The sequence below is a fragment of the Columba livia genome, chromosome 7, assembly GCF_036013475.1.
Source record: "Columba livia isolate bColLiv1 breed racing homer chromosome 7, bColLiv1.pat.W.v2, whole genome shotgun sequence".
Taxonomy (NCBI): domain Eukaryota; kingdom Metazoa; phylum Chordata; class Aves; order Columbiformes; family Columbidae; genus Columba; species Columba livia.
Genome location: NC_088608.1, coordinates 22,642,252 through 22,659,383, shown reverse-complemented (window position 1 = coordinate 22,659,383; position 17,132 = coordinate 22,642,252). Strand labels below are relative to the sequence as shown.

Sequence of the window (17,132 nt, the reverse complement as noted above, 5' to 3'; positions counted from 1 at the left end):
CTTTTCATTCTCATCTAGTGATAGGACTGTTATTTGGTTTTACTTAAAATACAGAACAGAAATACTTATTGAACAGTTCTGCCTTCCTGAATTACTGCTGACAATTCAGTTGTTTGACCCTGGCAACGGTCTAATTCTCTTCTATGCAGGAATACTTCACCCCGCTGGTCACAGAATTCTCTGTGTCCTCATGCTTTCCTTACTTATTTCTGCAGTTCCTGGCTTCTTCTATATCAAGAATGATCACTTCTTCTTCCCCCTTTCTGATTATCCTCTCTTACATTTTCAAGCGTGGGAAAAAAGGAAAAAGTAGGGCATGCTGCAGCACGCATGGCTGTCTGTAAGAATCCAAAATCTTGAGAGTCTGTAGACAACGTATCTTAAAGAACTGTAGTTACTGTAGGGTAAGTAACTATTTAATGCATAATATGTGTTGTGTTAGCACTGGCCTAAGTACTTTCCTGGTTTAAATTTTTTAATAATCGGCTTAGAATAATGCATAGGATCACTTGGAAATACAGTATGTGGCATTTCTTGCAAGAAAAAAAATTTATAGCTCTATTTTTAATCATTTTGCTGGTACTGCTTACTCAGCACTGTAAGGTTCTGCTCTTAGACTTGTACACAAAAGTTGTTTTCCTCAGAAACTTAAAATCTGATTTAGAGCTATTGAAACTTCCTCACATCCAGAGATTAAGGCAAAATGAGTCAGGATACTGAGGGAATATGGGTTGCGCTGTAGAGAAAACTGAAAACCAACTCAACGAGGAAGATGGAAAGGAGATGGGAATTCACATCTCTTTTCTTGGGATGGGTGGGAAGGGCAGCATCTGTTTGGAAAAATAAATGAATAGGCATGACTGATTACAAGACATTGAAACTGCAGACAGTTGATTTGTGGTGCTGTGAAGGTACGTGCAGCGCTACTACAGATCTGTTTTCAGTTGAAAGACCATATTTCTGCCTTTCAGATCAGGAACTTGTAAAGCTCAGCTGAATAAAAAGGCAAGGTGGCTTTCAGTGTCTAGGAAAAGCAGCTAAACTAGAACCCCACAGTTTGGAGACAGTAACAGGTAATGCTGAGAGCGCATTTATGTGACATTCTGCAGAGGCAGATATAAAAAAAAATAAAAGTGGGAGCATAGTCCTCAAATGAAGCGTTTTTGCACTGCATACTTCTCCCTTCTCTGTTTTTCCCTGTTTGTATGGCTGCTAGGTAAACTAATAACTTTTCTCCTATGTAAAGAAAACAGCCTTTTCTCAAAGTCCTAGTTTTAACAGCCAGGATAGATCATGAAGCTTAGCCGATGCTTTCATCTGATGCATGGTGAGGTGAGTGACCTGGCTGTATCAGTGGGCAGCAGTAATTCCCTCCACACTACAGCTGAAATGGACTCGAGAATAGTTTAAGCTACATTTACATCTGCAGGGTTTCATCCTGTCAGTTTAGTTATTCTTCTCCTAAGTGCTTGAATAAAATCTCTTAATTATTGTTTTTATTTGCCAAATACACTTAAAGTTGCTCTGTATTGTAGCCAGCTCTGGGCTTTCTGTGACTATGAAATACTACCTTAGGAACAAAAATTGTACACCAAGATCCCAGTTTTCATCCTTTAGAGGAAAGCAAAACCCAAAACAGATGTAGCTCACTAGATACCAAGAACAACTTGAAAAGAATATATGGTTTTGAGAATCTGTAGGTAGTTTGAAACATTGTCTTTCAATTTCCCCTTCATGCTTACCTAGTACTGGGTCTTGAATTTAATTAAGAAGTAAGGGCATATAGAAGTTTGAAAGCATGGAAATAAAATACTAGTAAAGAAAACAGAACCTTTAGTTACCCTGTGTTTAATTGGTAGAAAATAAAAGTTGCCTTAAATTTACAGGTGTTTGCATCAGCTTGTCATGACTTCAGGGGTTATGTAAATTTTTTAGGCCAAGTTTTTTGCAGAGTATGTATAAAACCTAGGATTGTGTCAGTTGAGACTGAATTACAGTGGAGCACATCCAGAGAAACACCAAGGGAGAAATGTGGAGTCATTGCTATCTATATGAATTTGCATAATCTCCAGTTCCATTGCGTTGGAGAAGACTCTTCTTTTTTGCTCTTCTCCAGGGTTTCCCCATTTTATTTCTTCATTTTCTTACTGTTGCCTACAGTGGCACCCCATCCTCCCCCCCCAAAATAGTGATGAAATTTTCCCTCATCTCTTGAAATAATGTAAAACCTACTTGGAGAGCAACAGCCTCACTGGCTCAAAGGACCTTGTTAAGGCAGCTGGATTCACTATAGGATTTGATACAATCCGCTCTCTGCTATACTGCATCCTGGAGAGGTTAGATAAACACTTCATCTTTTGATATTTCTTTTAATTTTATTTTATTTAAAGTATAATCTACATAATTAAGTATTAAAAAATCCTATCTGTAAATTGCCAATTTACATTGTACTTTTCTGTGTGCCTGGAGTAGCAGATGGTCCTTCAGAATACCTGAAGCAGTAGCTGAACTGTCTACCTTACCAAGAGAACCAAGAAACACAGCACAAAATTACAGACACAGTGCTACTTTGACTTGATTTCGGTTTTGCATTTTTAAAAGTAATGCTATGAACTATTGTATGTCCATGCAAATTGTTATTTTCTCCAGTATCCTCAGCTCTTAGGAGTGTTTTGTCTGTCCATCTTTTTTTGTCCAAATAACTTTCTAATTTATATGTCCACTATTTGAAACTATCACAAACCTTTGTGCTGCTGCAATAATGGTCGTGATTGGGAGGAACTGAGAATAGAGAGATACTGATGAAAAAAGTGGTAGGAACATAGGATGGAGATTTGCAACGTGGAACAAACATTGCATGAGCTGAAGGCAGAAAGTCCTGGATACTGGTGTGTAGTAATACAGTTTCTGGACATGTTTCTATTGTTAGGTGTACTTCTGTTATTAGAGTGTGACTTCGGAGTGTCAGTATAACAGGATAAATCCTATGCTATATGGAATGTTTGACTTTAGTAGTGAAATTGGGTCTTGGAAGCAGAGATCCACACACCCATTTGATCCATTCATCTTTGCTAGGACATGTTGCTATCTCTTTTGAAGTATGTGTGTGCGGTGCTAACTGGATTCAGCTGCTGGCTTTACAAACTCAATATATGCTAGTGCCTAATGGTAGGAAGATCATAATGAAATTATCTTAGTAGAGTGGTTTATTAACGTTAATTCTGATTTTAAATAAAAACAGAATTCATACCATGTACATTTTATGGAACATTTGATTTTTGAGCATGGTATACAACATATCCAGGCCTAAAGAACTGTTGGGAGGCTTGAACTGGTGCGTGCTGGCAGCCTTGCCCCTTTTCTGTATTTGAATTCCAATTACGTACCTAGTTGCATAAGAGTAAATCAGGCTTTCACCTTTCTCTAAAGTTGCTGTGAGTGTATTAGTAGACTTAATAGTACCCAGTTTAAAAGGTCAATTCTGTAAATTATTTGTATGTTCTACAGTGTTTTAATCTTTGCTAATGTAAAATTTTGTGCATAACATGTGTATACAAATTATTACATATAATACAATTATTTAATAGGTGAGTTTCAGAAACTGATTTAATTTGGTAGGAAAGATAGCTTGGTGGCTGATGCAGAAGACTAGAAGTCACCACAGAGGTTTTCCAGGTCTTCACATGAAAGATACTTGTTATGTTGCTGTCTCAAATGGTGAACTTCTTCTGGTAGCAGTGAAGCTCAGTGTGCAGGTGACTTTGGACAAGCCAGTAGTTCTGCTGGTTGTTACTGCATGTGTGAAGGGTCAGCAAAAGTGAGTGTGCTGGGTTCCCACAGCTCAGGGCCTGCCATATTCATGCAAACTTAATTTCTAGCATTGACTTCTGGAGCCAAACCAGAATATATTTTTTGACTTCCCTGTTTCTGACCTAGAATTCTTTTCTCAATGCAGTGATTTCCTAGAGAATTATTTTAACTTTAGTTACAGGAGTGATGTCATTTACAGCACAGTCCCGCAAATGATTATGGTGTTGGGGAAGACTGGACTGAAACTTCATTAGCACCAAGCATATTTTTATGTGTAGTTAAATCCTTTATGTCTAAATACATGAATGCTGGAGGTGATTCTATGATTCATTCTGTTTTCACTGAAAAAAATCCAGAGTAAATACTCTGTCAAACAAAAGAAGAGGCTTTTGAATTCCAGACTAACAGACTTTCAGCTCATTTGGAATCCGGAATAGTATCTGAAGGGAAAAATGTTCCTATTAAGATGTACATTTGTTAAAATAATTGTTGTTTCACAGTGTGCTATGGTGCTCTAATTAGTTCTTGGATTAGAATGGGTGAATGCCCTCCAGGGAGAGGGTACCCATACTTGCAAGTGTCTGTCCTGTTTGGGTAACTTCAGAGGCTTTTTTGCATCTATGAAACTGCAAAGATCTATTTTGACTCTAGCTCATCAAAACGTTACAGTGGTTTGTGTGTTGCTTACCTCTCTTTAATGCTGAATAACCTTCCTCCCTGAATGTTATATTCTCTATGTATAGTGGAAAAGGCATAAATTTGAGGGGAGAAGGGGAAAATGGCAATATTTTTTTTGTTTGTTTTCCTTAGGTATTTTGGTCTTTCTTAGGTCAAAACCTTATATTTAATTGATTTCCTATATTACTTAATATAAGTAATGCACAGTATTACTTAATATAAGTATGCACAGTAACATTGTGCATACTGAACACTTTTGAAGATCATTGAGAAAGACCGTTTCTGCTACACCTCACACTAATTGAGAAATCCTGTGGAAACATATATGGCTACTCAGAATCATCTGAAACATGCATTTACGTTTTATTTCAACCCCTGTCCAACCTCTTGTTCCTCATTTTTTCCCAAGTTTCAAGCAAGCAAAATCCTCCTGGTGACAGCATTCCCCACTAAGAACAGTTCAAACTTAAACTTTAATACTTTGATATAGCTTGTCTTCAACTTTGAAATGTATAGTAAGATAAACTTTTTAAATACGTTGCGGGTTACAGGGGCAGAGAAGCAATGTCGGTATGCGCTAAAGGATGTTGACTTTTGACTGACATAGTGCTCTCAGCAGTAAAAAGATTTGATCATTATGGTTTCCTTCTCTCTATTTAATGGGCTACTTATGGATCTGTGTTTGTTCTTTCCTCAGATATTAGGATTAAAGAAGAGGAGCCTGATCCGGAAGAGTGGCAGCTCAGTGGTGATTCTACACTGAATACCAATGATCTAACACATTTGAGAGTACAGGTGGTGGATGAGGAAGGGGACCAACCACATCAAGAGGGAAAAAGGCTGCGACGAGTAGCTTGCACATGTCCCAACTGCAAAGAAGGTGGTGGAAGGTACGTAGCATTCGCTGTCATATAATGCATGTGAGGATGAAAACTAACAATGAGTGAGGAAAAAAGAAGCCTTAGCTAACATCACTTGTCTGCAGTCAGAGAAAACTAGAGGTCTGTGCAAAAGAGCTTGTGCAATAAAGGACTGCCACCTTTATTTCTGGGGTTGCAGAGGGACAGGCAGATTGATCATTCCATCCTCTCTGAGTTACTCCATTGTGATTATTTGGAAAAATCTGGAATTAGATGCCACCTTGAACAAGTGAGGGGGATAGTATATTGCCCTAAATAATACGAAAATGAAATATTTTGGAATATGCACATCCATGATTGGCTTCCTATCCTATGTCAGGGGTTTGATTAAATCCTGTGTTCCCGCATTTCCTCATTGATTGAGCATTTTTTTCCTCAGTTTGATTGCTTTAGAATGTTATAAAAATACAGTTATTCTAGTTTTCTTATTCACTGTTTTCCTAACAAAAACAAGGCTTGTATAATAACAGCTCTAAATACCGAATTTTGAATTGTCTGATTGTTTTCAGTCAAAGTTAGTGGAGATTTGGCTAACAAAGACATACTAAGTTCCAATTTGTATAAAACTTCAGGGCTGCATAAAAAGCCATGTTTTATTATTCTACGACTCATGGAAGTATCTGACTTTTTTCTATTATAAATATTCTATTCCAAAACACTTCCTTTTAAACATCTCAATTATGGATTTAAGAGAGGAAGTGGGGGTAATAGACTGCCTTTTGCAAGTGAAAACCTTTAGGTGTGCTTGTGCTTCACATAATTGTGGGGGAGTGTCTTTCCAGTACACTAAAATATGCCCATTTTGATAATAGTTTATTCTCTAAAATGGAAGTCTTATTTATGTGAGAACAGTAGTGTAAATTACTGAGGTCTCTTTAAAGAACTTGTCTGTGTTCTATGGCTCTAATTCAGATAGTTCTGATTGAATTGAATATGTCTATTGTCAAGTCTTGTGGGGTTTTGCTGTATATTCTAGATATCTCTCTGTGCTTGCAAAGAAGGTAATATGCCAAGTAAATATTAAGTCTTCAAAACAGAAGCACTCCTATACATTTACATCACAACTGAAGCTGGTGATAATCTCTGCAGATAAGGTTGTGTGGCATCTTTGTCCATCAGCTTCCTCTTGCTAAATTCATGTCATTCCATGAAACCTGGCCCAGACATTTCTGTGTTCTTGGTGAACCTTGGCTCTGCCATGAAGATCTGCCCAAAGTACACCCTGGGTTGAGATTGGCTTCGGTCTGGGAGAAAATCCTGAAAATATGGTTTGCACTGGCCACACTCTTAGGAAACATGGAGATTTCACAAGTTCCATCTTCCTTGTGCTCTATTCCAATCTGCAGTGGCTTTAATTTAGAGACTTCTGTACTTTACAATCCTCTTCCTTCTAAGTGGAGTTGCTATAACACCAAATTTTAAAGTTGAAGCCCAAGAGATAATCTTTCTGAGAGATGGTTTGATTAAGTCTGGAGAAGGGTGTAACCTAACTGAAACTCAGATAGGGGAATCTGAGGAGTTGAGGTAAGAGCTTGGACAGCGTTTAGATAGGTGAGAATCTGAAATCCACTGTAAAGGACACATCAAATATACAAAGTAAGTAGGAAAAGTAGGACAGGAAGTCAGGATGTGAGAGGAATTCAGACTGGAATAGAAACAGGATAATGAAAGAGACAATGGCAGGGAAACAGAAAAAGAGTGAAAGTGCCTACAGTTGCTACAGCAACTTACCCACCAGAATGTATCATTCTTTCACAGTCTAGCAAAAGGAGTAAGCTGCCTTGGAGGAATATTTTATTTCTCCCTCTGATACACATTGGTCATGTTCTCTAGCTGCTACAGTTACTTGTTTATCTCTAGTGCTGTAATTCTGAGTTTTGATTTGCCTTTCACCTCTGCTGATGACTTGCAATGTTTCAGATGATAGGACATTTGCTTTTATAAATTTCTTCAGATAGAACTTGTGATTCTTAGAATTAAGAATTGAAAACTTGGAAGTTGGCAAATGCCAAAGTTAACATAGCCTGTGCAACTTGAATCCCTTGTGCATACGCATTATCATTTGGTTTCTAATTATATTACTAAATACTACCTTTTTTATGATCCCAGCGCCATTCAGTGGATGGGATGGATGATGCACAGGGAGTGAATCAGGGATGTGTAATGATTGGCATCTGTTAGGGAATGAGATATGTGACCACAGCAACAGGATTCTGGAGTTTTGGAGGTGTTTGTCTACCCACCCCACCTTTTCCACTGCAGGAGTACTGAGTTCATTCCTGTAAAGAAGTCAGTTGAGCTGAATTGTGAACATCTGAAGTACTCTCAAATATGCTTAGGCTGTATTGAGCTTGATGCCTAAAGCTAGTGGGTGTTTGACAGTTTTGGCCTTGATCTCTTGCTACTTAATGTTTGGATGTATGAAATGACTGTACTAGTTCAAGTTCACTACACAGGAGTGTTGCAAGATGATAAACTCATTAATGTTTGTGAATTGCTTAGACAGTGTGAGTGTTGAGTTCCCACGATGAGGGGGAAAAAAAACTCCAGGGAAATGAATAATGCTGGATATAAGATAGTACTTAAATAATATGTAACTAGTTAGACAACAAAAGCACATTAAATCAGTATGATAAAGCTGAATGGCATTTCACACAATGAGCACTGAATGTTGTAGGAAAAAGTAGTACTTCACATAGGTAGTATGGCTTCACATATACAGACTTCATCATAATTTCACCTTTTGTGTAGCCTTAGTTTTGGCATTTTTTTGTCTTTTCTGTTTTCTGGATGCAAAGGGCAGTTGAGGGGTTCTTTCTGGTTTTTGTTGTTGGCTTTTGTTGGTCTTTTTACTCAGACAGAATTAGACTACATTGCAGTCTTCAAAGGATTTATATTTGTACTAGTCCTGTGAAATAGGAAGCCACTATAATCTTTACCTTACTTGCCAGGGGGGAAGGTAGGAAAGGAAGAGGATGATGTGTTAGATGTGTAAATTAAAACCTTATAGCCTCAAGCTTATATAGTAAATGGATAAGCACGTGGAGAGAGACATACCTCAAAGGATGACTCTGATCCCAAACAGACTGTCTTAGCCTGAAGTTAGGTGGAAAGTTCACCCTCCTCTCAATTACATCAGGAATTACATTGAGATGTAGCTACTTCTGTCTGGATCTATAGAGGAATAGTGCTTCTGGGTACCACTTTAGGCACATACCTCTAAAATACACTTTCTTAAAGTAAGTGTATGTTTTACCCTTGAAATACTGAATGTTCCTCCTGGAAGTACTGCTGGACTGAAAGTCCAGTTTCTCAGTGCATGAAGGCATCTCCTGCTGGAATGGTTGCATTCTGCATGGTTACTGAGAAACGTGTTTTCAAATCCTTGTAGGGTAAAAAGTACTATGAAAATACTTAAATATTAATTGATTTGCAGACTCCAGTCAAGGAGTAAGCTTGCGTCATATCCCTTTACTCAGTGCTGATGGTTATTGACCAGTGCAGCAAGAAAGGCCTCTTAGCGTGACGTGTCAGGGCTGCGTGCCAGACTGTCACAGCTGCAAGGCGTCCGGTTAGACTTTGGCTCATATCCAGTCAGTTTAGAGCGCACATGAAGCAAACATGCAGATGCCTGTATGAAGCTGTGTAGAATAAATACACTTAGGTACTCATTCACAGTAGTCTTGCAGATTTCATTCTGTGCATCCCTTTCTCCTCACTTTGAACTTCAGAGTCTGCTAGAGAATTCTGTCACTAATTAGGTGGGGTAGAATTATGTATACTACACCACCTACACACAGTAAGCTGACCATGAGTTGAACCTTTCTCTCCTTCAGCCTAGACCGAAGGTGCAATTAAACAACTTCAAATGATTGACTTAGGAATCTTAAAAATGATTTTAGGGGAATTTTGATGTGATTTCATGTCATTTGTGTCACATTTATGTACTGTATCATGCAAAGTTACAAAATATTTTTACTGATTACTGTAGAGGGAAAGGCTATATTTGGAGAAAGTGTGAGGAAGAAATACCAAATGCAAAAAATATTCTATATACAGAAGTATATTCTCAAATGCAAAAATACATTTTGTTATAAAAAGCAGAGGCTGAGCACTGTAACTTAGAGTTACATGGAGATGGACAGGCAATTAAAGACACAGGAGAGTGGGATCCTGTGGAGAATTTTTTCAGTCATCAAGAGTGTGTAACAGAGGAGGGCCATAGGTGTTCCGTTGGTTTGCACAGCAACTGCTGGATGCCTTGAGCCACCAAACAAAAGGACATGAAGAAGAGCTCTCTAGAACCAAATCATTAGGTGATGGTGAATGTAGAGCATGAGAACTGTGGAACCGATTGCAGTAACACAAAAGAGGAATACAGAAAAATTCTTTGTGCTTTGGGCAGCTGGGTGTTTGGGGCTGATGCCACTGGAACTGTGAGTTCTGAGTGAGTTCTGTGTGCTGACCCAGCCGTCTGCAGGGGCTGAGCAACTGGAAACGAAAGGGGGGCAATCTAAAGACGTTTTACTAAATGCCTTTGAGATTGGCTGAATGTTCAAAACTTGTGAATACTGAGCTTTTGTGGAGGTGGCATAGCACAAAGATAAATGCCTGACATAACAGTTAATTTTGCTTTTTAATCTTGGCTTGGAGAGAAGGCCATGGAAGAGCGTGAACCTGACAGTTTAGATGTACCAAAGGTTACCAAAAATGGATGTTTCAGCTGAGGTAGGAGATGTAAAAAAGGCAATGCTTGTCTTGGTCTAAAGAAATGGACTTCTTTTAGTTTGGAAAAGGAAAACTAAGTCAGAAGCGTTCTTGCCGAGACTAAGAATGATCAAAGAGCTTAAGATCTCAGGTCAGATGCCAGAGAATTTTTTGCATGAAATTTGTACAGAAGCTGGATCAAACACACGGGTGAACTTTCTGTGGGGCTAAGGATTTGAGGTGTGGCAATAAAACCAAGAAAATTAGATAAGCAGAGTCTCTTCTATTACCAAAGTGATATTTTTTTCTTCTGAGACGAAATGACTCATGAAGCACTATGAAGATCGCTCTCTAGCGAGACTTCTTAGAAACATTTTCTAGGACTTAATTGGACTTCAGTTGCTCACTTTTGTGGACTGTCTGAAATGTTTTAGGTGTGTATGTGCTTAGGCTGGAATTCCCTTTAGATGCTGTGAGTTTTTAGAGTGAGTTAATTTCTGTGCCTATTTAGAAATGCTTGCTCCAAGTGCTAGCTCATTAAAGTGTGTATGCATTTTACCCTGAACCATTGTTAGATGTAAAACAGAGTTATTCTGAATGTAGGGATAAGAATATAGGTCTAATAGTTACTGGGCAAATTCTTCAGCCACTGGGCTGTTAAGCAGAAGTTGAGCACCCAATTTAAGGAAAAAAATTGCCCTGGGGAGGCAACTGAAAATTGTCTAGTCAGTCATGGAGGATGGAGTGCCCAAGACTGTGATTTCAGAATCCACTTAAGCTGTTCTAAGTTAACACTGCTGATGAATAAGGTGGCCCGATGCTTGGCTGCATTTTCCAATCTCCTCCCTTGTACCAGCACTTACCATTCATAGAGCTGCGTTGTCAGCCAGATCTATTCCCTAGAGTGCCCCTTTCAGCAGCAGCAAACACTTAAATTGGCTAAAATCAATCATGATGCCCTGTGCTGGCCAGGCTGATCTCTTTCTCTGGGTCTTCAGTGGCTCTTATCTCTCTCTCCTGATTTTATCTAACAAAAAAAAAACCACCAAAAACCACCACCACCAAAAAAGTTGGGATTTTGTGCTAGGTGCTTCCCCTGAACCAATCACCTATCATTTCAGTGAGGCAACATCTTAAAACAGGCATCAAGATCACAAGTATGGATTATACTATCTGTGAATTATATGTTCATTTTAATGGATATTTTTTTTTTCTGAAATACCAATAGATTAATTTAAATATTTGCAAGATCAGTCCTTTTAGTAGAAATATTCAGGTTAATGTGCTTGTCTTTCAACCCCAGACTGCTTCTAAGGTTTCCCCAAGATGCCAAAAGTCCCATCTGTTCCCTTTATAGTTGCCAAAATCTCCAGTTTCTGTTTTGGCAACTGCAGTCATTTGTGCTTTTCTTTGCCAAAATTGTCTTCGATATGGTAAAAACTGAACCTAGGAGCAGTTTAAAATATGGGCACTTCAGCATCAAAGTAGTACAAATTGCTGTAGTGACTGTATTTCCAATTTCATATACATGCATGCTTGCTACAGATTACCCTTCTGTTGAATTTATAGTTTGCTGCAGAATCAGGATAGCATTACAGAATTTAGTTCCAGCTTCTAATGGAGTATATTGGACTCTATTTGAAACAACAGTGGGAAGCTTTTCATGTTTGTTTACAGATCTATTGGGATATGTAACCCCACTTCTATGTACGATCAGTATGAATATTTAGGAGGAAAGTATTCGAATTAATAACTTTTTAAAAATTTTATTTTTTATTTTAACAGAGGCTCCAATTTGGGAAAAAAGAAGCAACATATTTGTCACATACCTGGGTGTGGCAAAGTATATGGGAAGACCTCACATTTGCGAGCTCATCTCCGCTGGCATTCTGGAGAGCGTCCATTTGTTTGTACTTGGATGTTCTGTGGCAAAAGGTTCACACGCAGCGATGAGCTTCAGCGGCACCGAAGAACGCACACAGGTTTTCAGTCTTTGATTCTGGGGCATGTAACTAAAGACATGTCATGGAGAGGGCTTGGATAAATAACTTTTAAGAGGAGAACAGATATTTATATTGGGTTGATTTTAATGTAGTGTGGCTTTTCTAAAATTGGCTAATACTTAGAGCTGTGAATATTGGTTTCTTTTGTAGGTCTGAGGAGGAAAAAAAGCTACCATTTTTGATTAAGAACTGACATTTAAGCTAATATTTAATGTAGTTTAATCAGAATACTTTGATTCAGGTTCAGCAATGCATTCCGTTGGTTTGAACCAGATTAGAACTGTTGTTCCAGCTTAAAGCTTCAATAATTTTCTCTTGTTAAAAAAAAAAATAAAAAAAAATAGAGGGCTAGAGGTCAAAGAGATTAGACATCACCCGCAAAGTCACGCAAGAGCATGTGATGGTGTATCGTTTTACATCTTCTGGTTTCATGAGTAGACCACCCATGAGGGACTCCAGGTTCACATTTCTCCTTTTGTTTAATACAAAGAAAAAAAAATTGTCTAAGTCTTTTCAAGGAGCAGTTTGTTTCAAATCTATTGTCTGTATTACCTGTTTTTCTACAACTGAACCCACAATTCCATTCTACAGGATGCTTACTTTTTAAAATTAGACTGTTTGAAAAACCCCATGACAACAGATAAATAATTTCTGTGGTAATCAGCATTTACATTGCTTAGAAAACTGTCTTTGCAATGTCTGTGAAAAATACTTTGTGTTTTGTACCTAATGATATGCGTTTGTTAGACATGTTAGATGCTTGAACCCAAGCTGGGACGTTAGGTTCTGTCTGGATGGATGGTCAGATAGATTCTAAAAAAACAAAAACAAAGAACCAACCAACCAAAAAAAACCCTGCAGAGATCTATCCTTTGACCTGTTATAACATCTTTATCACTGGCCTGGCAGAGGTGACGGAGTGCACACTGTGTATGTTTGTAGATGACACCAAGCTGGGGTGACTGGTCAATGCATTTGAGGGCAAGGCTGCTGTTCAGAGGGACTGAAGCTGAAGGAACAGGCTGAAATTCAGCAAGGATAAAATGCAAAGTACTACACCTAGAATGGAATTAACCCTTGCAGCAACACAGGCTAAGCACTGACTAGTTGGGGAGCAGCTCTACTGAAAAGTACCTGGGAGTCTTGATGGACAACCAGAAGATGAGCAAGAACCATCAGCAAAGATGGCCGGGGCTGTATTAGCAGAAGCAGAGACACTAGTCCTAGGGAAGAGATTATCCTCTTCTTCTCAGGACTGGTTAAACTGCATCTAGAATATTGCAGCTAGTTTTCAGACCTGAATATAAGGCATTGACCAACAGGCCTGAGTTCTTCAGTGAAGGGTGACCAAGATGATCAGGAAACTGGAGCATTGAAGTGGGGTGGGGCTGTAGGAACCTGGTAAGGGCGGGGGGAGTTTTTAGTACCTGAAAGGCCACCGGTAAGAAGACAAAGACAGACTTCCATGGTGGTGCATTGGTGAGAAGAAGAGTGACGACAAATAAGTTGAAACGAGAGGTTCAGACCAGATATAAAGACTTCCTCATTGTGAGGGCAGCCAAGCACTTTGAAGTAGATGCTCAGAGAGTTTCTGCATTCTCCAGCCTTAAAGGTTTTCAAGACCAAACCAGATAAACTCCTGAGCAACCAGGCTGACCTCGTAGCTGACCCTGCTTGGAGAGAGATCAGACTAGAGACCTCCAGAGGTCCCTTCAAACCTGAATTACCCACCCTATGGTCTTGTCTGTCAGTCTTGACTGTGATTTTGCAGGAGCTCGTATAGTCTTTTCTGTCAATCATTTCCAGGTTTTGTTCTCCTCTTTAAAGTTATTTCTTGGTAATAATTGCAGTGACACTTAGCAGTCTCAGGATACGAGATGGCAATATTCTTTAAGTTGCCCGAAAGATCTCCCCAAACTCAGTGAGACACAGGAATATAAATCAATTCTTTTAAAGGATTTGTATGGATGTCTACAAGTTTAACACACAAGTTAATTCCATTGGATCGCTTTTTTCTTCAGTATAGATGTTGTTGGAATCTGACTCTTAAATCCAAGAAGTTATCCCAGATTGTAGTGTACATGTGATGCTTTTAATGTTTTTGAAAACATGTTGTGTTTTCTTGTCTTCTGTGACAGGTGAGAAGAAATTTGTCTGTCCGGAATGTTCAAAACGCTTTATGAGAAGTGACCACCTTGCCAAACACATTAAAACACATCAGAATAAAAAAGGTATTCACTCTAGCAGTACAGTGCTGGCATCAGTGGAAGCAACACCTGATGATACTCTGATTACTGCAGGAGGAACAACACTTATCCTTGCAAATATTCAACAAGGTTCTGTTTCAGGAATAGGAACTGTTAATACATCTGGCACCAGCAATCAGGATATTCTTACCAACACTGAAATACCTTTACAGCTTGTCACAGTTTCAGGAAACGAGACAATGGAGTAAATATTACACAAGATACCTATTAATTGTGGTTATTTTTATACAGTAGTGAGAAGAATATTGTTCCTAAGTTCTTAGATATCTTTTTATTGATGTGCAAAAATTTTTGGATTGACAGTAACTTGGTTATACATGACACTGAAATGCCTTACTTTGTATGATATTCCATAGTATATTAAAATGGTAAAATTGCATGGGTTTTGTAGGTACTTTTGGAATCTAGAAGAGATGAAATTTTACCAAGTTATATTAAAAAAAAATTTAACGATGGAAATGGTAGTCTAACCAAATGCATCAATCCTGTGTGGTTTAGTGTAAAAAATGAGAACATGTTGGTATTTATCTATTGTAAGATAAAAGAAGTTGATGGGTGAAAAGAAATCATGTTATGATAAAAGAAATTTTGTAATTTTCTTGATGACTGGAATTTTTATTATGCATAACTGACAAATCAAGTTTCCAAGCAAATGTTCCATAGTGTAGGCTTTACTTAGCTCATCAACTTGTCATTTTGAAGCTAATTATTTTAATTAGGTTAACTATGTACAATATTTTAAGCATTACTCTTGTAAGATTTTGAAACTACATTTTAACATGGAACTCTAGGGATAGTCACCTTTTAAATCCTATTGAAAAGCCATGTTTAAGATTTAATTTGCCAAAATAATGTCTTGTTAATATTCTTTCAATAACCAAGGTGGGCAATATAACCAATGTTTTAAAAGCTTAAAATGTTAAAAAAAAATATGTATAGGTTGAGGCATTTGGGTGGTAAGGCAAATGTTATAGTGAAGTATATATCCCTTCTTTTGAACATTGGAGGACCAAAAATAAGGTGTATTGCATCTCAGCAGTGACTTCTATCAAATCTTTTTCCAAAAAAACATCTGTCTGCCAGGGCCTTAAAAGCCATCATGTAAATTACCAGTGAAATATAACATATGCAAATACAACAGAAAAATCACTTCCATATTGACAGTACTCCCAAACATATGGATATAGTCATAGTGAACTAGGGGGTTTATGAGGTTTTTATTTGTTTGTTGTTTAGTTTTGGTTAGTCAATCTGCATTTAAATATCAGCCATCTTTCCTTTTTTGCTTCTTCCCTTAAAAATTTTATGTATCCAGTACATTTAACTGATAAACATATATGTTTTTTATTATGCTGAATTTTCTTTTTATTTTTTAATTACTGTTTATATTTTCAATTATAGAAAAAATGTACAAAATGAAGTTATATAGCCAGTCTGTAAGTGCTATACCATTTTCAAAAAATGTACAATAATTACTGCAGTTCACCTATTTACAAACATTTGGAAATCTGTTCATTTGTTATTCTTAAAACCACCTCAAATTTAAAGGCTACCTTATTGTACGTTTAAAGTGTATTATAACAGTGTGGTAGTTAATAAAACACTATTTTTTTTTCTTTTGACTTGAGTTTACTGTACTTCTTGTTAACTAATAAGGTGTAATTCCATAATATATCTCGGTAGCCTGAGATATTTGGTTTTGTTTGTTTATTATTTTGCACTAGATGATGGGAAGTAGAAATGGTGTTTCCTTTCCTTACGGGCAAGGAGATGGTAACACAGCACCTGCTTGCTCTCAAACCCCAGTCTGCATGTGATGTGCACAGCTGTGCAGGTGCTATATACTGTGTTGGTGTAGTGGTAACTTTTTGACCTTATGCTGAGCAGGGCACATAGGAAACACATCCTATAGGTTATGAAGATGAAGTTGCGTTTAAGTCTCCTGGTGTTTATAATACACAATACACACAGTCTTGACGGGGAAGTGTGGCTAGAAAAGATAATGGCATTTTGCCTAAGGCATAGGAAGAAATAATAAGTACAAGAGGGAAAAAGCTGTGAGTTTAGAAAATATGACTGGAATAGTGAGTTGATGGTTTTAAACGGACTAAGACTGACCAGTGAGAACTGTGAGAATAAAGAGAGTGATGGTTGTACATGATGCCATAATGAACGTGAAAAGCTTTTGTTTGTGAAATATAAAGTCTTGAGAGTATCAAGCATCCAGAAGACAGACCAGGATAATTTAGGATAAATCAGGTGGAGCTTGGCCTAGAAAAGAGAGAGCTGGAAAAAGTCACGAACAGAACATTTTCTGCATTTGAAGTTTAATGCCAAAAAAATTAATGCAAATCTGAGATTCAGAGCAAGAGAAATTGACAGGTATAGAGAAAAGGGAGTTAATTTCCCACCAGCTTAATCTATTTGATAAAATAAGAGTGAAATTGGTTGGGAAGACACAAGAGCAGCAGCTTGGGAGAGGAGGCAGTTCTGCTTGGGCTTGCACCATTCCATGGATGCTGTCAATATTTTAACATACTCTGCATCCGCTTCCCTTAGGTGAGTGTCCGTGGTTTCCAAAAGCTGTTTTAGTTCACCGAGCATGTTAGTGTAAATTACTTTAATGTGTAATAGTTGAGTTTCTCATTCTCCAGCCATTCGTAGCTATATTAGTGCATTATTTTAAGAGGGAGGGGAGAGGGTTGCCTTCTTAATGAAACTGCTTTTCAATACAGAAGTTTTATGGC

The 17,132-nt window shown here is 37.9% G+C and overlaps 1 protein-coding gene across 4 annotated transcripts in view; it reads left to right on the top strand.

The window, feature by feature from the left end:
- Positions 1 to 16,007, top strand: part of SP3 (Sp3 transcription factor) — a 35,112-nt gene extending 19,105 nt beyond the window's left edge. For all 4 annotated transcript variants that reach the window (XM_065068805.1, XM_065068804.1, XM_005510477.4 and 1 more), the window contains 3 exons: positions 5,186 to 5,378; positions 11,901 to 12,097; positions 14,257 to 16,007. In XM_065068805.1, coding sequence (XP_064924877.1) covers positions 5,186 to 5,378; positions 11,901 to 12,097; positions 14,257 to 14,573 — 707 coding nt within the window. In that variant the 3' untranslated portion in view covers positions 14,574 to 16,007. The remainder of the gene's footprint in view (positions 1 to 5,185; positions 5,379 to 11,900; positions 12,098 to 14,256) is intronic.
- Positions 16,008 to 17,132: the final 1,125 nt, after the last annotated feature.